General features: G+C 36.0%; 1 protein-coding gene, 1 long non-coding RNA gene and 1 pseudogene across 2 annotated transcripts; 2 read left to right on the forward strand and 1 right to left on the reverse strand.

The window, feature by feature from the left end:
* Positions 1–3,705: 3,705 nt before the first annotated feature.
* On the forward strand, positions 3,706–11,304 carry LOC140971359 (polygalacturonase QRT3-like; annotated as a pseudogene).
* Positions 11,305–15,284: 3,980 nt separating this feature from the next.
* LOC140984126 (uncharacterized) lies at positions 15,285–16,078 on the forward strand. Its single transcript, XR_012176564.1, has 2 exons — positions 15,285–15,822; positions 15,871–16,078. It is a non-coding gene; the product is annotated as an uncharacterized lncRNA (long non-coding RNA).
* Positions 16,079–19,520: 3,442 nt separating this feature from the next.
* Positions 19,521–25,312, reverse strand: LOC140978450 (copper-transporting ATPase RAN1). Its single transcript, XM_073443490.1, has 9 exons — positions 24,680–25,312; positions 23,172–23,786; positions 22,528–22,957; positions 22,099–22,424; positions 21,801–21,859; positions 21,196–21,538; positions 20,741–20,941; positions 20,367–20,624; positions 19,521–20,244 (listed from the first exon to the last, which is right to left on the reverse strand). The coding sequence occupies exons 1-9, from the start codon at positions 24,941–24,943 to the stop codon at positions 19,768–19,770; spliced, it is 2,973 nt and encodes a 990-aa protein (XP_073299591.1). The 5' UTR covers positions 24,944–25,312; the 3' UTR covers positions 19,521–19,767.
* Between the last annotated feature and the right edge of the window lie 145 nt (positions 25,313–25,457).

Raw genomic sequence — 25,457 nt, forward strand, 5'->3', positions numbered from 1 at the left:
CATTCGGTTCTGTGGGATATTTGTGCTGACGCAGAAAAAATATGATGACATGAGGAAACATAATGGTCATATCTTTATGATGTGACAAACGATTGTTTAAGAGGTAAAATATGTCATTTTATTTGTATTTATTTAAACTGTGTGTTTCTATGATTTCATGAAATTCGAAAAAAAAATAAAATTTGATTTTGAATTAAAGTATTTATTTGAAATTTAACTACAAGAAATTCAGCATACAACAACGCACAAACGACAACGATTTTTCACAAAAACCGTTGTCGTTTGTTTTTTAACAACGATTTTATCGAAAACCGTTGTCTTTGCATTTTTTAACAACGATTTTATCGAAAACCGTTGTCTTTTGGGGGCAAAGACAACTGTTTTTAAAAACTGTTGACAACGGTTTTTAAAAACTGTTGTCTTTTTGGGGTGAAAGACAACGGTTTTGACCGTTTTTTTTTGGGTCAACGACAACGGTTCTATGACCTGTTGTCGATTAGCGTGTTTTTTTGGACAAACAACAACGGTTTTGGAAAACGTTGCAATATTTAGCGACGGTTAATTGAAAAAACCGTCGTTAAAAACCGTCGCTACGTTTAAATTCGCGACGGTTATTTTTAGCATGTTTTTTTGGACAAACAACGGTTTTGGAAAACGTTGCAATATTTAGCGACGGTTAATTCAAAAACCGTCGCTACGTTTAAATTAGCGACCGTTTTAACATAACCGTCGCTAAATTTAGCGTGGTTTTTTTTGACAAACAACAACGGTTTTGAAAAACGTTGCGATATATAGCAACGGTTATTTAAATTAACCGTCGCTAATTTAGCGACAGGTTTGTCAAAACCTTCGCTACATTTAAATTAGCGACGGTTTTAAATTAACCGTCGCTAAATTTAGAGACATTATTTTGAAACCGTCGCTAATTTTAGCGACAGTTTAAATCCAAACCGTTGCCAAATAAAAATATGCGACGGTTTATCATTTACCGTCGCTAATAGCGACGGTTTAACCAAAACCTGTCGCAAACTGTCTATAAATATCTCCATTTTCGTTCAATTTTCCTCCACAACACTTAAAAATTTTCTCTCTTACACCATTTCATCACTTCACACAACACTTAAAATTTTTTTCACCACTTCATAACACTTAAAATTTTTCTCTCTTACACCATTTCATCACTTCACATAACACTTAAAATTTTTTTATCTTACACAATTTTATCACTTTCACACAATACGTAAAATTTTTCTAACCACTTTATAACACTTAAAATTTTTCTCTTTTACACGATTTTACTACTTTACAACACTTAAAATTTTTTTCTTTTACACGATTTAGTTTGGATTATTAGTTTCATTTAGATTTATTAAATTATTAAAGTATTTTTTTTTATTTTTCGAAACAAATTAACGACGGAACTCTTGAAAGATGATCGTCGCTAAAAATAACGACGGGCCTTATTACCACCGTCGCTAATTTTAAATCAGCGACGGTTTATATAACCGTCGCTGATTTAACTAGAGACGGTTAATGTAACCGTCGCTAATTTAAAATTAGTGTTAAATTAGCGACAGGTAGAAATAACGACCGTCGTTATTTTTATTTAAAACGTCGCAAATTTGATCTTCCACAACGGATAAAAACCGTTGTCGTTGAACGGACTTTCAACAACACCCTCAGTTACAACAGTTTTTAAATGACTACGACAACGGATCCGTTGTCATTTGCCGTTTTTGTAGTAGTGTTTGTATTATTTTTACAAATTATGATTTAGATTTAGGGTTTGGAATGGTTGATTTGTACGTTTGAACTATTACAATTGTCCGAAGTAAAATTTTTATTTTGACCCGATTCGCAATTATTATAAAACAAAAATTTTGAGTCATAGGATTTTCTAAAATTTATATGTATCTGTTTAAATCTTTATTCTTATTTTTCCAGCAAATCTTGAAAAGAAGTAACTAGCATATAATACTTATAATTATTTTTCTAGCTTTTAGTGAAGTTCGAAATATGGATTCAATCATGAATTTAATGTTCAGTTACATTAAATTATTTGTTCAAAAACATATTAAATTCATCCAAAAAGATTGAATTATGAAATTTAAAGTTTCAATTTTGCGATTTCACGAATATTGAATATAATTTGTAATTTTATTTTAAGAAATAAATTTTATTCATGACTTTTTAAATTAAAGTTTTTTAAAAAAATATTTTCTTTTCTCAGTAATTTTTTTTAAAAATAATAATAATAATCATGAAACCACTTTTCTGTTCTGAAGTCCTTGTTCATACCAACTGTTTTTGTTTCGTTCACCAAATTTGAAAAACGTCACTTGCCGATACTCTATTCATGTCTATGACTAGCTACTACATATCCTATATCCAGAGTAGGTCTATTGTGAGACATTTTCACGAATCTTTATCTATGAGACGGTTCAACTCTACCGATATTCACAATAAAAAATAATACTCTTAGCATAAAAAATAATATTTTTTCATGGATGACCCAATTAAGAGATTCGACCTACGAAATTGATCCGTGAGACCGTCTCACAAGAATTTTTGTGGCATGTCCATCTTGACTTGTGCAATTTATGAACATCAATCTCCAAATCCTAAATCATTTCATCAATGACTTTAGGTTGCGTTTGAATTAAATGAATTATTTACGAGGATAATTTGAAATGAATCCATGTTGAAAAGAATTTGATGAAATCACAACAATAACTAATTGAGATTTCAAATTCATTTTCAAGTGGATTAAAAACCAAACAATTAAGAATTTGAAATTCTCAACTTCAAATTCATCAAATGCAAATTAAACAGCTGTGCGAAACTGAGATTTTCAATATTCAGTATATGGAAGTCAATGCTTTTTGAAAAATAATTACTAATATTTAAGAAGATACACCAATTTACCAACTTCTGGAAATCTCGACTACTCCTCCACCGTCTAAAAAAAAAAGGGTCATTATCCATTTTCCATTAATTTAAAATAATTTGAAAGTCGAATTGAAGGAAAGTTCATCAACAAAAGCAAATATTATTTCTTGTATATGCACGTATATTTACAGTACATGCATGTTGAAAGTAGGATTATTCAGCTGCATTTTAATGCAACAAAGGTATCCAATTTCTCTAATTTAATATCTCTCTGGTGTTTGCCTCGTAACCACATTTGATTTCCGCGTAGTTGTCATTTCAATACCATATTTCATCTATATTTAGTTTTGGAAAGTGTTACATGTACCACAATGGTTATATATTCGTTTTAAAATTATAAAATTATCCATGCATTTACTTTATTTGGAAAAACTCTTTTAAAAGTATATTTAGTACATCGATTACGAACCTGTTTAAAATATACGATAAACTTGCTAATGAGTTTCATGATCTTACGTTGCGACGCAGACCTCATGGTATTTATTGTATATTCAAGGACTTAATTTATACAGCTTGCATGAGTATACAGATAAAGTACAATGTAATAATTGAATAAATTTGTAAAATATTGTTAAAATAAAAAACTTTTTCACATTAGAGTCAATAAAAGCTCAAGCCACAAGTTGGTTTGTTGTACACCTACTCTAACAATTTTTTTATCGACGCCATCACTTGCCGAAACATAAAGCATCGCCACCGTCCGCCACAGCAAGGGCCAAAAAAATCAGAGGAAGTCTAATTTGTTGATATTATACGATGATATTAATGTTCAATAAGTACTGTTTCTGTGGGCAAGTATATCAGGTGACATCTTACGGAGCAGACCCGACAGGGAACACAGACAGCACGAATGCTATTATTGCAGCTGTATCTGATGCGCTCAGTGGACCGAGTACTGGGTTCTTGATTAATGGAATTGTGAATCTTGGAGGCGCGTGCATTGATCTTGATGGTGGCAATTACTTGATCAGTCGTCCGATCCAGTTCCCTGTCCCCGGAAGAGGAAACCTGTTTGTGAGTAGTTTTTGGAATTTCTTCTAATTAATCTGATTAGTAAATGATTCCTCCGGATCACAGATATGAATATAAAATATGTGTTGGAAAATTTGATGCTTAATGAATGAAAATTAAGCAAATTTTTCAATGTGTTTGATTGGAAAAATTCGAAACGAAAAAAAAAAAACGATACTTAATGAACGAATATTAAGTTCGACGGTTCTGAATAAAACTCGAAAGAGTTATCATATGTTGAAAGAAACTCAAAAGAGTAATCAGAACATGTAGGGGACAAAAATCGAAAAGAAAAGAAAAAAAAATTCGTGAACAGTGACTGGCGCGCCCGGGCCTGCCGAGGGCAGGAGCTGGCGCGCGGCTGCGCGAGTTCTGCGCGCAGGCGCGCGCGAGCGCCTGTCGAGGGCAACCGCGCAGCCGCGCGCGCCTGCCGAGCGCCGCCTAGAGCGCTCGGCAGCGGGCGCCACCGCGCGCGCGGGGGCGCCTGCACGCGCCCCTTCGTGCTGTTTTCGTGCCCATTCGATTTTTCTTGTATTTTTTCATTTCCTTGGCATTGTTTGATGATTGTGATCAGTTACAATGGCCAAGGAACATCCCTATGAATGAAAGATCATGTCTCTTCATTTGAAAAACATTAAAAATTTGATATTTTGAAAATCAAAAAGACATACATCATTTTGCATATCTTCTTTTTCCTTTCTTGAAAAAGAGAGAGTTCCTTCATTTCCTTGTGAAAGAACTTGAATATTTGAGTGCTCATTATTCAAGAGTTGTAGTTGTATCTTGGGAGAAGATTGCCACAAACTCTAGCACATTGTGAGGGCAAATTCTTCTTAAGGAGAAAGTGTTCAACATTTGACTCTACAAAACCACTTTCATTGTTTTTTTCTTGTTTTCCTCATATATTTGAATATCCCACACAACAATCTTAAGAAGAATTTTGGATTTTTGATCATTTGCAAGAAGATTTTCAATGGCATCATCATCTACAACACCACATCCAACCATTGCACAAGGAGAGAAACCAGAAAAATTTTCTGGAGCGGATTTCAAAAGATGCTGTTCTATCTCACAACCTTGAGTTTTTCAAGGTTCTTGAAGGAGGATCCTCCCACCGTTGCTGAAAACGAGACAGACACCAACATGAGGGCCGCTTTGGCTGCATGGAACCAAAGTGATTTTCTATGCAAGAACTACAACCTCAATGGACTTGACAATGCATTGTACAATGTGTATTGTCAAGTCAAGACCTCCAAGGAACTTTGGGATATGCTTGATAAGAAATACAGGGCGGAGGATGCGGGCTTGAAGAAGTTCATTGTTGGGAGATTTTTGGACTTCAAGATGGTGTACTCAAAATCCGTGATGAGTCAAGTGCAAGAACTACAACTTATCTTGCACGAGATTAATGCAGAAGGAATGAGTCTAAGCGAGTCCTTCCAAGTTGCTGCTATGATCGAGAAACTCCCTCCGTTGTGGAAGGATTTCAAGAATTATTTGAAACACAAAAGAAAGGAGATGGGATTGGAGGATCTCATTGTGAGATTGAGGATAGAAGAGGACAACAAGAGCACCGAGGCCAAGGCCAGTAAGATGGCAGCAAGGGTGAACATTGTTGAATCAAGCTTTAAAGGGAAGAAGAGGAAGTTTGAGAAGCAACCACAACAAGGCCAACAATCACCAAACAAGAAGAAGTTTAAAGGAACTTGTTATAACTGCGGAAAACCGAATCACATGGCTAAGGATTGTAGGAAGCCAAAGAAGGGAAATCCTCAAGCCAACGTAGTTCAAGAAAGGTCGGTACCATTTGATTTTTCTCAACTCGATTTGTCTGCAGTTATTTTGGAAGCAATATGGTGGAAAACCCAAATGAATGGTGGGTTGATACTGGAGCAACTCGACATATATGCTCCAACAAGGGGATGTTCTCCACATACACTCAATCTACCGGGAGAAAACTATACATGGGGAACTCCGCTACATCTGAGGTGGTTGGCAAGGGAAATATGGTACGGAAAATGACATCGGGTTTGGAAGTAACTCTTGTTGATGCACTTCATGTACCGGACATAAGAAAGAACCTCGTGTCGGGGTCTCTGTTGGTCAAACATGGGTTTAGAGTTTAGACTAGTATTTGAGTCTAACAAGGTTGTATTGACCAAGAATGGTCATTTTATTGGAAAAGGATATCTCGATGAGAACCTTTTCAAGTTAAATGTAATGGCTATACGCCAAAATGTTGTTGAAACTAATAAAGACAAAAGTTCTATTTACTTGCTTGAGTGTTCTCATTTATGACATGTTCGTTTAGGACATGTAAATTTTAATACCTTGCAACATTTAATGAAATTGGAATTATTACCTAAACACAACGTCGATCCAACACACAAATGCGAAATATGTGTTGAAGCAAAAATGACCAAAGCGCCTTACCACTCGATTGAAAGATGTACAACTCCTCTAGAACTAATACACACCGATCTTGGTGATTTAAATTTTGTACAAACTAGAGGAGGGAAAAGATACTACGTGACATTCATTTATGATAATACAAGGTACTGTTACGTATATCTTTTGAGGTCGAAAGATGAAGCTCTTGAAGCATTCAAATGTTATAAGACCGAAGTTGAGAATCAACTAGGCAAACAAATAAAGAGAGTTCGAAGCGATAGAGAGGGTGAATACGGAGAACCGTTTGATGAATTCTGCACATCTTTGGGCATAATTCATGAAACGACTGCTCCTTATTCACCACAATCGAATGACATTGCCGAAAGAAAGAATCGAACTCTGAAAGATATGATGAATGCTATGTTAATAAGTTCAGGACTACCCCAAAACTTGTGGGGGGAAGCAATACTATCGGCTAACCACATCCTGAACAAGATACCCCACAAGAAAAATGACAAGTCACCTTATGAATTGTGGAAAGGTCACAAACCTTCCTACAAGTACCTTAAAGTGTGGGGGTGTCTAGCTAAGGTTGAAATACCAAAGCCTAAACAAGAGCGAATTGGACCAAAGACGGTCGACTGCATATTCATCGGGTATGCACATAATAGTAGTGCCTATAGGTTTATAGTGCACAAATCTGAAAATGTAGAAATGAATACGGGCATGACAATTGAGTCAAGAAATGCAGTATTTTTTGAAAATATATATCCTTGTAAAGAAAGGAAAGAAAATGGTTCTAGCAAGCGAAAGTTTGAGACGGAGCATGAAGGTCAAGGACCTACACATGAGCCAACTCTAAATGAAAATGCTACACCATTGAAAGGCTCTTCAAAGGAGCAAGAGCCAAGAAGAAGTAAAAGGGCTAGAATCTCAAAGTCCTTTGGTCCAAACTTCCATACTTTTATGTTGGAGAATGAACCAAATGACATACAAGATGCTCTGGCTAGCCCTGAAGCTCCCTATTGGAAAGAAGCCATCAACTCTGAAATGAATTCCATATTGCAAAACCATACTTGGGAACTAGTGGATCTTCCACCTGGTACCAAGCCATTGGGATGCAAATGGATATTGAAAAAGAAAATGAGAGTTGATGGAAGTATTGAAAAATACAAAGCCAGGCTTGTGGCCAAAGGCTATAGACAAAGAGAAGGTCATGATTTCTTCAACACATATTCACCAGTTTCAAGAATAACATCCATTCGTGTGCTCATTGCTATTGCAGCTTTGCATAACCTTGAGATACATCAAATGGATGTCAAAACGGCATTATTAAATGGTGAACTTGAAGAAGAAATATATATAGAGCAACGTGAAGGATTCATTGTTAAAGGACAAGAAAGAAAGGTCTGTCGTTTAATTAAGTCACTATACGGACTTAAACAAGCGCCCAAGCAGTGACACGAAAAATTTGACAAGGTAGTATTGTCAAATGGATTTAAGATTAATGAGTGTGACAAATGTGTTTACATTAAAGGCACTCGAGAATCTTATGTAATAGTATGTTTATATGTGGATGACATGCTAATAATGAGGAATAGCCAAGAGTTGATTAAGGGTACAAAGAAAATGTTGACAAAACATTTTGATATGAAAGATATGGGTATTGCTGATGTAATTCAAGGGATTAAAATCTTTAGAACTCCAGAAGCAATAATCCTATCTCAGTCTCATTATGTAGAAACAGTGTTGAAGAAGTTTAACGCTTATGACTCTACCCCAGTAAAAACGCCTTTAGACGTAAATGTCCATTTGGCGAAGAATCGTGGAGAACCAGTTTCCCAACGGAATACTCCAGAATTATTGGAAGCCTTATGTACATCACTAACTGTACTAGACCGGACATTGCTTGTGCGGTTAACAAGTTAAGTCGGTTTACAAGTAATCCTAGCGATGCACACTGGAAGGCATTGACAAGGGTGCTTAGATATTTAAAGCACACCTCAGAATATGGACTAAATTACACAAGGTATCCTGCAGTACTGGAAGGATACTGTGATGCAAATTGGATTTCTGACACCAAGGATTCCAAATCCACCAGCGGCTATGTATTTACCATTGGTGGAGGAGCAATCTCTTGGAGGTCATCGAAACAAACTTGCATTGCTAGATCTACTATGGAATCGGAGTTCATAGCGCTAGATAAAGCTGCAGAAGAAGCTGAATGGCTTCGTAACTTTCTAGAGGACATTTCGTGTTGGACAAGTCCAGTGCCAGAAATCATGATACATTGCGACAGTCAGTCGGCAATTGCAAGGGCGCAAAACAGTATGTACAATGGCAAGTCTCGACACATTCGTCGAAGACATAATATTGTACGACAGTTGATCTCTAATGGAGTTATATCTGTTGATTATATTAAATCAAAGGATAACTTAGCGGATCCGCTTACAAAAGCATTAAATAGAGATCAAATGTACTGTCTGTCAAGAGGAATGAGTTTAAAACCTACCAAATAAATTTTTCATAGTGGCAACCCAACCTTGTTGATTGGAGATCCCAAGATCTTGGTTCAATGGGACAACTAAGTTATGAGAACTTGAGGAATCACTCCTCATTCCTATGACGATGAGTGAAGTTGCCTACAAAGGTAGTGAGGTTAATTATTGTACTTTTAATGATGCCGTAGCTTGCAAAAGCGGGGTAAGTAGGATACCCTTTTTACAAGGAGATCACCTATGTACGTGTGAGGACGGGCCGCCTCCATGAAACACGTATGAAGCCAAGATGTGTTCCATGGCCAAACCGGACACAACCGATAAAACAAAATGGAAATGCAAGAAAGATTATCATGTGGGTACAGTTGTCTGGTTTTACATGAACCTGTTCCGAGAAGTTCAAGACATCATGTTCACTTCGTGGCCTAGTAAATCCGATTGTATTCCACTAGGGAAGGTTCAAAGCCAAAAGCCACCTCTCCTGATGTGATAATTTTTCGTATATACTCTCTCCTATGCATCACGAGCATCCATGCATTAATTTCATTCATGTGGGGGATTGTTGGAAAATTTGATGCTTAATGAATGAAAATTAAGCAAATTAATCAATGTGTTTGATCGGAAAAATTCGAAACGAAAAAAAAAACGATACTTAATGAACGAATATTAAGTTCGGCGGTTCTGAATAAAACTCGAAAGAGTTTATCATATGTTGAAAGAAACTCAAACGAGTAGTCAGAACATGTAGGGGAAAAAAATCGAAAAGAAAAGAAAAAAAAATTCGTGAACAGTGACTGGCGTGCGTTTCTGCCCGCAGCCGCGCGCCCGAGCCTGCCGAGGGCAGGAGCTGGCCCGCGGCTGCGCGAGTTCTGCGCGCAGGCGCGCGTGCCTGCCGAGCGCTGCCGAGAGCGCTCGGCAGCGGGCGCCTGCACGCGCCCCTTCGTGCTGTTTTCGTGTCCCTTCGATTTTTCTTGTATTTTTTCATTTCCTTGGCATTGTTTGATGATTGTGATCAGTTACAATGACCAAGGGACATCCCTATGAATGAAAGATCATGTCTCTTCATTTGAAAAACATTAAAATTTTGATATTTTGAAAATCAAAAAGACATACATCATTTTGCAGATCTTCTTCTTCCTTTCTTCAAAAAGAGAGAGTTCCTTCATTTCCTTGTGAAAGAACTTGAATATTTGAGTGCTCATTATTCAAGAATTGTAGTTGTATCTTGGGAGAAGATTGCCACAAACTCTAGCACATTGTGAGGGCAAATTCTTCTTAAGGAGAAAATGTTCAACACTTGCCTCTACAAAACCATTTTCATTGTTTTCTTCTTGTTTTCCTCACATATTTGAATATCCCACACAACAATATGTATGTAACATTTGACAACAGATTCAAGGAGGGTCACTAAAGGCATCAAACGAGTTCCCAAATGGCAGCTATTTGATAGACTTTCACCCCCTTCAACAAATGGATCAGAATATTACTTCGAGTTTGAAACACTACGAGATCTTTTGCTGGATTGTAACTTTCGTGGTGGAGGAATTCAAGTAGTTAAATCTCTGAGAATAAATATTGACAACTATTATATCACCCATTTTAGAACACCGTGGGTGTCTCTCTGTAAACGGAGGCCACAAAACCTCTATCGGACAGTACTCAACTGTGGGCCAACACATCTTGCACCGCGGGTGGTGATCCTGCTGAGAGGAACGTTACAGGCATAGGAGTCGAACTGGCGGGAAATGATAATTCAATCACCGATGTAGTCGTGTTTTCTGCGGCCATAGGTCAAGCCAACACCATAGCCGCGGTCCACTGCTACAACATGTCCACTGGTTTTGGTGGAACCGGAATTTATATTAAACTCCCAGGATTAGCACAAGCACGGATTGTGAATTCCTGCTTATATTATACCGGCATCGTGGCTGAAGATCCGGTGCAGCTCACCATCTCCAATAGTTTTTTTCCTCGGCGATGCATACGTTGTGTTCAAGTCCATAAAGGGTGTGGTGAGCGGAGTGCACATAGTGGATAACATGTTCACCGGCTCCTAAGGGAATCGACACGCTGCAGTTATACCAGACGAATGGCGCTTTCAAGCAGATTGATTAAGTTGTGAGCGATGGGAACAACGTGAAGGGGATTGATCTTAGATCAACAATTGCAAGAAGAATCGTGCAAGGAAACAGTAGCTTATGGGAGGCAGATTTCAACTCGGCGCTGGTGTTTACAGACCTTATTAAGCATGTATATTACACATTCATCGCGGATGACGCCTCTTTCCCGGTCCATGCCTTGAGAAACATACCGAGTAACAAAGTATTGTTTCAACCACAGACAACTGTTTCTGCAAAGTGTACATATCACCGCAGATCAAGGGGAACCTTTGTTAGTTAGTTCCCTCCTTCCAGTTATCAGAATAACATGGTTGGAGAGTGAATTTGAAACTTAAAACGTCTTTCTTTCTGTGTTGTATTACACACTTCAAAACATACGCATACGATGATATCTATTTGTTAATGTAATTGAAGAATATTGGAGAATTTTCTCTAGCTCTTCCCTTTCTTGCAATGTTACGTTATTCAACGTCGTTCACTTTATGGAAAACAAGATCTTGAACAATTACAAAAAGAGGAGACGTACTGTAGATATTTTCACTGAATTGTCTTCTTAACTAACGAAAGCTAGCTAGCAATATGATATCTCCTGTGCCTTATTTATTGATGCATGCTTTTTACAACACTAACTATATATGACTCCAAGAGTCATCGTTCCTAGCGGCAGTTGCTTCCCATATTGGAGTACTATAGACTTCAGGTCCTCGAAGGTCTCGCGACGAAAAGTTTTCCATGTCCAAATTCTCTAACGTCAACGAGTCTCCTTGATCACTGGGGGCATACTCAGTCAGCGCGACTCTAGAATTAAATAACATAGGATCATCAGTAAACGCATTAATATAATTGGTGCGGAATGAAACAAACTCCGATCGCTCTTTATGTGAGTTCTGATGGTCGCCGGAACGACAGCTAGAACCGCGTTCGAAATTTAAGGTAACAGGGCCTTTATAATAAGTTGAAGGTGCACTGCCACAGCCCGTAAATTGTTGCACCAGGGCCCGGAAATTTCTAGGGTTGGTATTGAAGAGCGTTATCGGCGTTTTCTTGGAGGCCCGTGATCGCCTTCGGATAGGTTTCCGATCAAATGAACCACCGGAAGAACAGCTAGATGGCAGCAGCTGGTTTGAAGCCAAATTCATGTGATCAGAGGCATCAAAAGTTGTGTTCCACTTAACAACATGAGCTTCTTGAGGATACTTCTGCCACAAAGTTTCATTATCAGAGCTTTGCATATTATATTAATGGATGAAGAGTTGTGCTAAGGGGAAAGATAGTATTATATATGACTTAATTACGAGTAGAGATGGGAAAACCATGCCTCGGCTTAATCGTAGTTATATAGTAGGAACACAAATTAATTACGTTTAGAGTAAGTTTGGATTACAAGTAGTGGATCAAGAACATTTTTTCTGTATCTTATAAAGATTAGATCTCTTGTGAGACGGTCTCACGAATCTTTATCTGTGAGACGGATCAACCCTACCGATATTCACAATAAAAAGTAATACTTTTAGCATAAAAAGTATTACTTTTTCATGGATGACCCAAATAATAGATCTGTCTCACAGAATACGATCAGTGAGATCGTCTCAAATAAGTTTTTGTATATTTTAAATGTAAATCTCTTTAAATAGTATTAAAAAAAAATTGAATTCAAAATTTCATACAAGTACAACTTTTTATTTTATTTTTTTAAAAAAAAAAGTACATTTGGCAAAAAAATCGTACTTCAAGAAATTATATTTAAATGAAATGTTCATGTTTTCATAGTAATTATTTTTCATATTTAAAATTAATGTTGAATGGTTTTTTTCTTAGGAACTAAAAGGTTGAATGTTGACCCTTTCTCAATATCTATATATGATTATCACGATAACGTGAGAAAATTAATAAAGTAAGGCTTTTACACGGGGAGCCACTTCTTGGAAACTCCTGATAGATAGCACTACGAACTTAATTAAATTAAATCATATACTTAAACGTAATACACTTGTCTTGCTTAACTTTTGTTTGAAGTACACAATATTTGGATTAATTAACGCTCTCAACGATGTAATTATTTTATATTCATTAGCATGCATATTCACGTCTCTTAATTATAAAAACAAAATTAATATAATGGCGATTAAGAATCTAAAAAATTATTAATTTTTGTGAGAAGAAGTTGACCGAGTACCGTGATTAAGTTGGTAGACCTCGAACCATTTCCAACGTAGAGTCTTAACTTAATTAACAACTGACATCTTTTATTTTCATTACCTTGAAATTAAAGTCAATCGTGCCTTTTAATATATATACACACCTGAGACCGAGGCAAGCCGAGAACGGGCCGAGACTTATGATTCCAAGCGCAGAGGGACTCTCAACGAGAACTGTTAAAAAAAAAAGATTGAAGAGTGTGTGTGTGTGTTTGTATATATATACTCTCCTTTTAATAATGACATACAATTATTCCATTATATTCTGAATTAAAAGAATGAACATGAAAATTTAAAAATTTAAGTAAGATCAGCTGCAATTTCGTACAACAATAATGCCATGCATGCTGTTTGCCGCTGGATGTAAATGAATCAAACTGTTCGCAAATTGTTCGACTCAACTCGATAAAAATCTCGTTTGATATCATTTGTTAAGGTTATCGAGCCGAGATTAATGATATTCAGCTCGTAAGCTCGCGAGCTCGAACTCGACTAGTTTCTTGAGCTATTTTTTTGGGCTGTGAGTATTGTCCCATGTTGATTAACTAAGAGTGATTAGAAACTATAAAAGCATAATCACACTTCTTAAATAGATGTAAGAATGCTTGAGATCGAAAATGAGGTTGTTTAATGAGTTCGAAACCGACTATTTAAACACGATAAACAAGTTATTAACGAACGAACGAACTGAGCTCGAGTCTACTACTATTTGACTCGGTTATTTTAAATCCCTAATTTTGTTTTTTTTAAAAAAAAAAAAATAACCAAAAACCAATCGTAATTTAAGCTATCTTTTTCTATGTATTTTGCCTGGAACCATTAGTAAAATTGTCCTATTGGTTGCTGTTAAAATGTGAACACGGATTAAAGTACAAGGGTGCGTGGCTCCAGCACTTGCACGTGTTGTCGAATCTTTTGGTCTTGGCTAAAAACAAAAAGGAAAAATTGTTGTACTTAGTCATGCAGGTTTACCAGTCTTTCTCATTTAATTACGTATTGACTTAGTTAATTCAAATGGTATGGCTAAAAATTAGAATACATCTTCTTTTCCCAATTAAGCATGACTAGCTTTCTTCAGTCCGAAGGTATGTGCGTACGTTTACTAAATTCGATTTCATGTACATGGCCTACTCTTATCATGCACGAACCTTGAAACATGGCAATAGTCATGTTCTAAAGAATATACGAAAAATTATATTAAAATCAATATAAAGCACTCAGGTTATAGATAGAAGAAAATGATCTATCTATTTAAGATATTAGTATTTTATATTATCAAATTTCAGTTTTACTTAGTCTATCATCTCCGTGTTTTTTTTTTTTCCGATTTTAGTCCTTTATCTGACAACGAATTGGCACTGATGTGGTATCTACATGGCTCTGACGGCGTTTAATGTCACATCGACACTCCAAATGAATGACTAAAATTCTAAAAAAAATTTGAAAGATAATAACTAAGAATTAAATTTAGCAATATAGATGGCTAAAGTCGTAACAAGATAATTGTTTATGTCTTAAAAATATAGTTTTCTTATAATCAACTCTGTGTGTATTTTTTACACGGAGACAACCAAAAATGTTACGTATAATTGACGTTGACGATCATGGAGTGTGCTCTTGTGTAAATTAATTGTCGGATGAGACAGAAACTTGTGGAACTAATATTTATGCTAGAAAAGCTTTCATGAAATATCAGCAAGACTTTTTTCTCCTTTGATTTTTTGTTTCTTTGATTTTTAGCATAGTAATAAATCTCAAATCGTGGAAACTTAAAAAATTAAACTTAAAACTTAATTTTAAACGTAGAAGACACGCAAAAAATCGTGGAAATNTATATAAAATTTTTAAGACTTTCAATTCAGTTTTTCTATATAATAGAAAATGATATTTATATAGAAAGCTTTTTAGGTAAAAGAACTTAAATTTTAATAAAATTAATGAAAACTTCAGTTTGCAGTTGAAAAATATTTTTAGGAACATATAATTTTAAAAAAAAATTAAAAAAGGGAAGAGAGACGGCAGCCGGGTCGGGGCTCCGTCCCGGCAGATCACCGCCACCTTCCATCAGCTATGGAGAGCTCTGAAACTAGCAAAGGATGATCAACTAGAATTATCCATAGGTTTCATAATTCAATATGTTTGATATATACATACATTATACATAGCCTGGCTACCATACCAGTACATTGGATCATATATATTGGCTTGCTGATATTCTAAAGCTCACTAATTATAATTGCAATCTATAACCCAAACTGATCCGAACCCAACGTCATCCACGTACAAACAAGAAACAATCCTTTCCTCGTAGGCATGCTAGCGATCGGCTAGCTAGCTAGCTACTGGTTTCCACGATTAAACCCAAGAGCTGATTCAGAAGTATTCGATGATGAAGAGGAATAATTAGCAAAGCATAGCGTGATTGGACCTTTCTGGTTGCAGCTGGCATAATAAGAAGATGTAGTAGTAGTAGTCGTGGTGCTCATCATTCCCGTATGTTGTTGAACCAATTCTCTGAAATTTGTGATGGTTGAATTGAGAAAAGTGGTGGTCGCCATTGTGCCGCCTCTTCCCCGCCTTCGTTTCGGTCTTGCCACCGTGCCGGTTACTTGTATCGGCGGCTTCGTCGAATTGTCTGGAGAAACGGAAGTAGCAGTGGAGGTGGGGTACTGTAAGTGATCAGGATATTGAGGGGCACTGCAGGTTGATAATTTGGCGTTGTGGCGGCCCGCATGATCATGATCATGATCATGATCAGGATCAGGATGAGGGGGATTGGCAATCTTCTGATAATTAAGCCGCTGCTGCTGCTCGTAATGATCATCATCTTGCAATTCCCACCACTGATAATCGGAATAACATGGTAGTGCTTGGTCGTTACTCATGTTTCTTTATTTCTGGGGTCGTCTTTTTTAAAAAAAAAAAATAAAAATAAAAACTTTCTGGGTCTTCGAGTATACTAAGGATACAAACATATCCACCGCCTATAGACCTATACTTATATACCTGTCAACAGTGTTTAAAAAGGGTAGGTGGGTATATGGACGAGACGTCATATATAGACTTTCTTTTAATCTAAATTTCTAATTTTTTTTATCTTTATATTTTTTTAAATAATTCTATTATATCAGATTTTAAGTCAAAACCATTAACGTATTCATCTTTTTTATTTAATATAAATTGATTGAAAAATATGTGAATATTAATCTATTTTGTGGGTAAATCCAATTGTTATATATAAAACACTAAGGCTTCTTTTATGACGTCAGGCTCCATTCCTGCCATAAATTCTTGGTCCAATACAGCTGAGAATGTATAAGTCGTAGCAATAGTTAATTAATGACAATAATTACAAAGTTCACTGAATCAATACGAGTTATGGCAATCAATGGGAATGCTTTGTCATCGATATAATTAAGAGTCAAGAAACACGTGCGTTTGCGGTAACATCGAGTTGATGAAAAATATTATTTTTTATTATAAAAATAAATCACAAGAGATTTTGTATTAGATCTTAAATATTTTGTTTGAACAATTTAGAGATTATATTAAAATTTAAAATTATTTTTTAAATAGTTTTTTTTTTAATAAATTTATGTTATGGTCTCACCTAATAATAATAATTAAACAAACATGTATAAAGTTTCAACTAATTAACTATGTATGTTAAATTTTCGAGATGTGACATTTAATTTAAAACTTAAAAACTATATGGGATATGGTAGTCACAGATGACATATATACAAATTTATCAAATTAGGTTTTTATAATTGTTTTTTATTAAGTGAAGATAGACCATTTTTATAATTTGATAGGAATATTTTTTGTACATAAAAAAATTATACCATGAACCCAAAAATAATTACTTTATTCCACTCATGTGTACGGTCTATAGATAAAAAACATATACTAATGGCCTTATGTATGTATTCCGTATTTATACCATTAGAATAATTATTTAACACATACTTATATAATTTGAATATTTATTCAAACATAATATCGTTCTGTTATTTTATTTTCCATATTTTTAATAATTAGGATAGTAATTTAAAATTTTTAAAAAATAGATAAAGAAAAACAAACGTTGTTATGGAGGAAAATATGAATTTCAAATTCATTTGATTGTTTGTATTGGATGAATTTCTCTCATCCAAGCATAATTTTAGATTGCGTTTGGATTGATGGATTTCAAATCTATAGATTTCAAATGTATTTTTCATAAACCTCAAATTTACTCATTACATATTTATACATTGTTTTTTTATTAATTATAATAGATTTCAAGTTCACATAATATTAAAGCAAAAACTTGTGTGAGACGGTCTCACAGGTCGTATTTTGTGAGACGGATCTCTTATTTGAGTCATCCATGAAAAATTATTATTTTTTATGCTAAGAGTATTACTTTTTATTGTAAATATCAGTAGGATTAACATGTCTCACAGATAAAGATTCGTGAGACCATCTTACAAGAGACTTACTCTAATATTAAAGGTATTTAAAATCTTTATATTTTATGTAACTAATATGTAAATAAGTTAAAAAAATTATTTAAAATTTCATATATTGTTTCATTTTTAAATTAGAAAAATAAATTGGACAAGATACAAGGGTGGTATAATCGTCCTGTATTCGCGTCGAACTTTTAGATAAACGGAAATTTGGTGCGTTGAATGGTGATTATCACTTTTATCCGCACCTGCATTAAGTTAGGAGGAGATGCTAATATCTATGTGAAAATGACCTTCTACCTTATCAATGCAGCAAACAAGTCTAGCAGTTTAATTTTGACTGGAAAAATCTCCCATCCCAATTCCATGCATGTTTTTTTTTTTTGTATTTGGTTTCATATAAATTACACAATTTGCATACCATGGTGCTGTTTGTTTCCAAGACAGCTGAATTCATCATAATTAATTAGATAAAGCAGTAAACTTCTTGGAAGGTGAGTGAAAAAAAGGATGACATACATATGTAAAGCGGTGCATGGGTCAAGTCAACGAAGAGAATTTGAGGAGCAGGTAACGTACCAAATCTGCTCTTTGTTTTTCCAAGATTTTGACCGATTCGTTTTCTTCTTTTCGACTTATACGTATCATTATCATTAATCTATATCATATATATTTCTAGTGCGTCACTATTCCCTCCGATATATATAATATATATATTTTTGTGTTCTCACGTATATAAATAATATTATTGAATAAACAAATTTCACCAATTACTTTTTCATTTTGTACTTATTTAGTGTCGTCAAAAAATTGTGTGAGACAGTCTCACGGGTTGTATTTTGTAAGACAGATATCTTATTTGGGTCATCCATGAAAAAGTATTATTTTTTATGCTAATAGTATTATTTTTTATTATGAATATCGGTAGGGTTGACCAGTCTCACAGATAAAGATTCGTGAGACCGTCTCACAAGAGACGGCATACTCTTTCATGTTTATATGTGAATGACTAATGAGTGATTGAATAGTATATAAATAATTGTTGGAAGGAACTATTGAATTCAATGAATATAGGGAAATTAGTGAAATAATAGATAAAATAACACTAAATATAGATACTCGACTATATATTTTGGAAAGACGAGACATATGAATTATTAGTTAAAAAGATTTCTAATTTAACTATCTTCTGGGACATTTCAAATTTTATACTTCCGATATAAAATATAACAAAACAAAAACGTAAATAAAAATTTTGTTTCGAAAGAAATAATTAAATACAATTACACTGGACGCAAAAATTTATTTATAAAATTATCTTTTACGTGAAGTCGATAAATCGTGAAAAATTTTGTTTATATATATATATATATATAGTATTAGAGTATAGAATCATCATTATGTGTTAAATTATCCTATAGACCACTCACAAATGTCTTATAAACTACACGTTCTAATTATTCATTCCTAAACGTGAAAAAAAATATGTTAGCTATCTCACAACGGTTGAATTAAATTTCTGAAAATTGTACATACAGACTTGGAAATCAACCACTTCAACTTGAATTAACTTTTGAATTAAGTTAAACTAAGTTCATAATCTTAACATTTAATCTGTTAATATAATTAAATTAATAACATAGCACACACTTAACTAGTAGTGATTGTGGAAGGATAAAAGAGCAGAATATATCTTTAGTCGTATGGGAAGAATATCTGCTCTTTGTGAAGAAAGTGGGGTTATCTATTTTCAAACTGAAGAAGTTTTCCAGTCTCCTATGTAAGCATGATGCTATAAACTGTTGGTAAGCATGAAAATATAAGAGAATGCAAGACATGGTTTATAGAAACCTCAATGGAAATCATCATCCAAACACTTCCGGATTATACACAAGTTCATACCTTAAACAACAATAACATATGTTCATCTGGACATACGAATATTCCAGAAAGAAAAAAAAAATTGCGATAACGCTCCATTTACATATCGACATAAAAGTGGAAGAAAGAATACAATGGGAAGAACGAAAAATGGGGAGAAGGTGAAAAAAGGCAAAAGGATATATATATATGCAAAACTGGGTTACACGATCTATCAAGCTATCACATGACGTACATTTCCTCATTCCGTTAATAGTCCTAATTTCTACTCTACGGTGATCTCCAGTATAGTCGTGAGTCTCGGTTTTTTATATCTTCTAAGAAGTAAAGAAGAGCACACAACACTTACAGATGAAAAGGCCATGCACGCACCAGCAACCCAAGGCGGCAACTTGAGTTTTAACGAAGGAAATAGAACCCCAGCAGCAACTGGGATGGCAATGACATTATATGCCATAGCGAAGAAATAATTCAATCTAATCCGGGAGAAAGTCTTCCTTGAAAGATCAATAGCAGTGATCACATCTTCTAAACTGCTTCTCATTAGCACATAGTCAGCCGCTTCTATTGCGATGTCTGTTCCGGCTCCAATTGCCATACCTACATCTGCAGCTGCCAGGGCAGGAGAATCATTAATGCCATCACCCACCATTGCAACTACACTTCCACCTTTCTGTAATGAGCAAATCACGTCTGCTTTTCCTGCAGGCATCACCTCTGCCCTCACATCTGTAATGCCAACCTGCAATTTAAATGGAGAATTAGAGAGGGAAATGAGCTTAATGCATTCAAATATTGCGAATGGGGCGAGGTAAGGTCTCGATGACAGGAGAAAGGAAAATAAGCAAAAGCTATGATGTCAACCTCCTTTGCGACCGCTCTGGCTGTTCTCCAATTATCACCAGTAACCATGACCGGATTGACACCCATTTTCTTGAGGCCCTCTACAACAACAGCTGCTTCCCTCTTTAGTGGATCTGCTACCCCAAGAACGCCAATTAGATCATTATCGTAGGCCACAAGTATTCCAGTTTTGGCACTTTCTTCCAACTCCACAACAAAATTTTCCACGTGGTTTGGAATGGTGATCCAATTTTCAGTCATCAGCTTCCGGTTACCAACCTGTTAAGTGGATACAACATGTCATGAGCACAGCAGAAGTAATGCTTCCTGGGCAGTTTGATCCTTTTCTCTCTTCACTAGGTTAAACAAATGGTGTTGCCATTAAAAAAACTCACCAAAATCTTTTTTCCACCAATAAAGCACTGCACACCTTGTCCAGGCAAAGCAGAGAAATCTGATGCATCAAGAAGCCATCCAAAGGACTTAGACTGCAACCTATCAGTTTGAGCATTCGCTGTAGTATTAGGTTCATCAAATTCATGAAAATGGCGGGCATATTCAAGTATCGCCTTTGCCAATGGGTGTTCACTGCTAGCCTGCACCAAAGGAACATTCATTGTGACTGATCAACTATATCTACCAACAAAAGAATCCACTACTCAATCTCAATGAGAACTTGTACATTTTCTGCCCTAATCCAAATGCTGCAAGCAGTAGCTAGTTACTTAATAAAGTATTAAAGATGATCACCAATCAGCAGCTTCCATAATCTATACGTATAGCAAGACGGAAAACCAGGAAACCAAATAATCAAACACAACTTAAATTCTAATAGTGAGTATTTTAATACCTCTGCAGAAGCTACTAATGCAAGGAATTCGGCACGATCCATGCCAGAAAAAACTTTTGCAGTGGTGACTGTGGCTTTTCCCTGGGTTAAGGTTCCGGTCTTATCGAAAATGACATATTTGATCTTCTGTGCCCTCTCCAATGCATCTCCTCCTTTTATAAGAACTCCATTGTTAGCTCCAACCCCTGTTGCAACCATGACAGCAGTTGGTGTTGCTAACCCCAGTGCACATGGGCATGCGATTACGACAACAGATATTGCGAACATGAGGGAAAAGACAAAATAGTTGCCATTTTCTGGCAACCACTCTTTGGGGTAAGCTCCAAGAATTCCAGCAAGATACCTACAAGTAGTTGCCAAATAGAGAGTAAAAAATACAACAAAGATGCTTGGCACTCCACTGTACATAGATGAAAGCACCTTTGCTAAAATACAGACTCTGACAATCCAAATTTGGAAGTAACTTGCTACGCTGATACTTTATCTTTTCGATATTATAAACACACATATAAAATAACCACAAGAATTTCATTCGCAATAAGAGGCAGTATAGCTGTGATTGTAGAAAATTAATCAATACACCAGTGTGAATGTAGTAATCTTACCATCCTAGCAATGTTAACGATGCCAGAGTTACTACTGCAGGGACGAAAATGCTTGCGATCTGTATAAAAGAACAATGGCAAAAATAAACAAATTTATCAACTTGAGAATATCTCCAGGATGGACAAATTGTCAGAAAGATAACCAACCGAGACAGCAGAGATATATAGAAACAAACGGACAAAGAAAGTCTCGTCATACCAAATTCGTTATTCACATAGCAAGAAGCTCTAATTGTTTCCCATTTCTTAATACCATATTATTTTCAATTTAATGCACCTTCAAACAAAAAATACTCACAAAGTCAGCAAACTTCTGAATGGGAGCTTTAGACATCTGTGCGCTTTCAACGAGGGATATAATTTGGCTTAAGATTGTGTTTGATCCGACTTTGTTGGCCTGTATGTGAAGTAAACCATGCAAGTTTATCGTCCCCCCGATAACTGACAAACCGGCCTCCTTCAGAACAGGAGCAGATTCACCGGTGACCATACTCTCATTTACATAACTTGAACCCCGTACAACCAAACCATCAGCAGGAATCTTTGTTCCTGGAATTACTTTCAATATGTCCCCAGGCTGAATCAACAAAGCATCAATTTCTCTTTCTCCCACTACTTTGCCACCTGCAACGTTAATGATTTATTCAGCACAACCTTGTTGGCGAAAATATCAGTCCATTCCACAGCATCGAAAAAGTTCTTGAATAATGAAGTACGAAACACAAACCTTTGTCTGTGATAAGCAGTATAGCAGTGGCAGGAGCAAGCTCCACGAGCTTTTTGATGGCATCTGAGGTCTTCCCTTTGGCAATGCTTTCCAAGTACTTACCAAAAAGTACGAACGTTATAAGCATTGCACTGGTTTCAAAGTATGTTGGAGACCAAAACCCAGTCATTGCACCATAGAGTAACGCACATACAGAGTAAAAATAAGAAGCTGAAGTTCCCAATGCAACCAGGACATCCATGTTTGTAGAACCATTTCTGAGTGCTCTCCAAGCAGCCACATAGAAACGTTTACCAATGACAAATTGAACAACAGTGACCAAACCCCATTTCAGCCAATCACCCATTTGGAAAGGACCACAGCGCCAAAGTAGTAAAGAATATAAAAGAGGTATACGAGGGCATACTATTCGCATTAAAATGACAGGAACCTGGTAAAAATTGACCATGAGTTAACAAAGAAAAAAAAAGTGTGTTGATTGGAATAAATAAATAAATCAGAAGTTCAAGTTTCAAAAACAAATATCCCAAATGCAATCATCTAATTGGTTTCAAGTGTGAAATTGCTCCCAGTTAACATTGCATACCAAAGAAACTTTACAAGTTCTTTAAGTGTAAACAAATTAGGGAAATGAAGTAACTCACGCTGAGAAACAAGCTGGCAGTGAAAAGTCGAAACATGTTTGAAGATTCTTGCAGATCCTTAGAAGTCATTCTAGTATATGGGTTCTTGACAAAAAACTTAAATTTTCCTTGGCTGCCACTCTCAATGCCATCAACTAAAGTTCTGGAACTAAGAAGCTCTGGATCAAAATGGATTTCTAATTCTTTAGATGTTCGATCATAATAAAACTGCCGCACGCCATTTAAGTTGCAAAGAACACCTTCCAACATCTGTACATCCATTTCACTAGTTATCCCAGTAACACCTATCACAAGTTTATTCTGCTCATTACTCTGAACAAATGAAGCTTCAAATCCAGCATCTTCAATTGCATTGATTATATCATCCTTACTGATGACAGTTGAGTCATATTCAACCTCCCCTAAAGACGTAGCCAAAGCAACTACAGCCTTTTCAACACCTGGTAGCTTCTTCAGAATCCCTTCCACGGAATTTACGCAAGCTGCACATGTCATGCCTCCTATTGTAAACTGACCTATTAACATCCCACGTGGCTTAGAACAAGATACACTTGGTTCGGCAATGATTTCTGCCTCAAATCCAGCATCTTCAATTGCATTTGCAATATCGTCTTCCTGAAACAAGAAATGGAAAACTCAGAGCTCAATTAACATCATTAATTGAGAGGAATTCAATAAAAAAAAGAAAAAGAAAAATCACACTACCACATGATCAAAATTATATAAATATTTCCACCTTACATATAATAATGTCAAATGAACTAAAAGAGGTTGCCGCTGATCACATAAGCAAAGTAGTGCAAATATGAAATGGAAAAGGAATATAAGCATTTTAATGATCAAGCATGACTCATTTTAGCAGTTCTGAATGAATTGTGTGATTTATTCGTTTGAAGGAAAATTGGAGTGCGAGCAACAACTACGTTCAGAGGAAGACTGCGGAATTTATGGATTCAATTGACCACCAAACTGTGGTATTCTACATAAGCTTACAACTTGAATCTCAATTGCAAAATATCAAAGCCACTCCATGGAGTTTATCATCTCAAATTAATGTTTTTCCAGTCCAAACATCAACTCCAGCAGTCCGAAGAAGATTCATTACAGCCCTTTTTCTCACGAAAGCATAGAGAAGCTTGCTTGCAACTGTAATCAATTATAAGCGAACATTCCACCATGTATTACTGTCAAACTTGCTAAATTAACCAAGTCAAACGTACAAAGAGTTGTCAGTTCTGACCAAGAAACGTACCACAAGGGAATCAAGTGAAAGCAACTTATTGCCCCTATAATAGGAGAATTAATGATGCATTCAACTGATCTAATCCCGCCTATCCAATCAGGACTTTCAAAATTGTAGATAATCCCAAACGAATTTCAGCAATAAAAAAAGTCATTACTTGGGAGCTAGTAACACACAGAAATGCCAATCCATGCATATGCATTCAATCAATCAAACACTTAAAGAGGATCGTGGGAACGAGGGAGGGAGGGAGAGCTGAGCAGACCTGGACCAAGGCAGGATCAAAGGTAACATCAGCCTTGTTTTGAAGCAAGGCGACTGATGCTTTGACAACCCCGTTCAGACCGTTGAGAGCCGATTCAACGGAGTTAGAACACGCCGCACAAGTCATACCCGTGACGTTGACCTGAATCCTACGCAAATTAGACGGATTATGCCGGTCATATGAGCTGAGCAACCCTTCCTCCTCATCGGCGGAATCTCTCCCGACAGCCGCCGTCAGCTGCAGGCCGGTCATGCTCGGCGCCATTAAAAAACCCTTGAGATGCGCTGGGAGAAAGATACAATTTTCCAATTGAAAAAGCTTGTATATTTGCAGAGGTATAAGAGAATGACAAATCTGTGGGTGGGGCGTGGAATTAAATCGTTCAAGGCAAAGGGTTGAAAGAGGAATGAATTGTTGTACTACACCAACACCAGCGAGTTGTACTGCATGAAATTTGGTAGGTTTGGTGATTGGAAATCTTGTTAATGACGATACATCATAGATTGAATACAGTAATTACTTTGATTAATTAAAGAGAACGGGTTGCGGTTTGGATAACTTGGCGGAGAAATGGTCGCATCGGGTTGACGGTGGCGGACACGGCTGCAGCCGCCGTCCAGAACCATTTGATTTGACTCAAACCACCCGAATACTACGACTAAATCAAAAGGCTAAAGAACCTTCGCAGCACATACATATGGATGGGATGACCCACAAACGTCATAATCACTTGATTTAATTTTAATGGATTCGTTAATCTTTGTTGATTTGGTTATCA

The sequence above is a fragment of the Primulina huaijiensis genome, chromosome 1 (genome assembly GCF_012295235.1).
Source record: "Primulina huaijiensis isolate GDHJ02 chromosome 1, ASM1229523v2, whole genome shotgun sequence".
In the NCBI taxonomy this organism is placed as follows: Eukaryota; Viridiplantae; Streptophyta; class Magnoliopsida; order Lamiales; family Gesneriaceae; genus Primulina; species Primulina huaijiensis.

Coding starts and splice junctions, on each gene's coding strand:
- LOC140978450 (XM_073443490.1), bottom strand. CDS start 24,943: ATGGCGCCGAGCATGACCGGCCTGCAGCTGACGGCGGCTGTCGGGAGA. Junction 23,787..24,679: donor TTGATCCTGCCTTGGTCCAG/GTCTGCTCAGCT, acceptor TTCTTGTTTCAG/GAAGACGATATTGCAAATGC. Junction 20,625..20,740: donor TTGGTGGAAAAAAGATTTTG/GTGAGTTTTTTT, acceptor TCCACTTAACAG/GTTGGTAACCGGAAGCTGAT.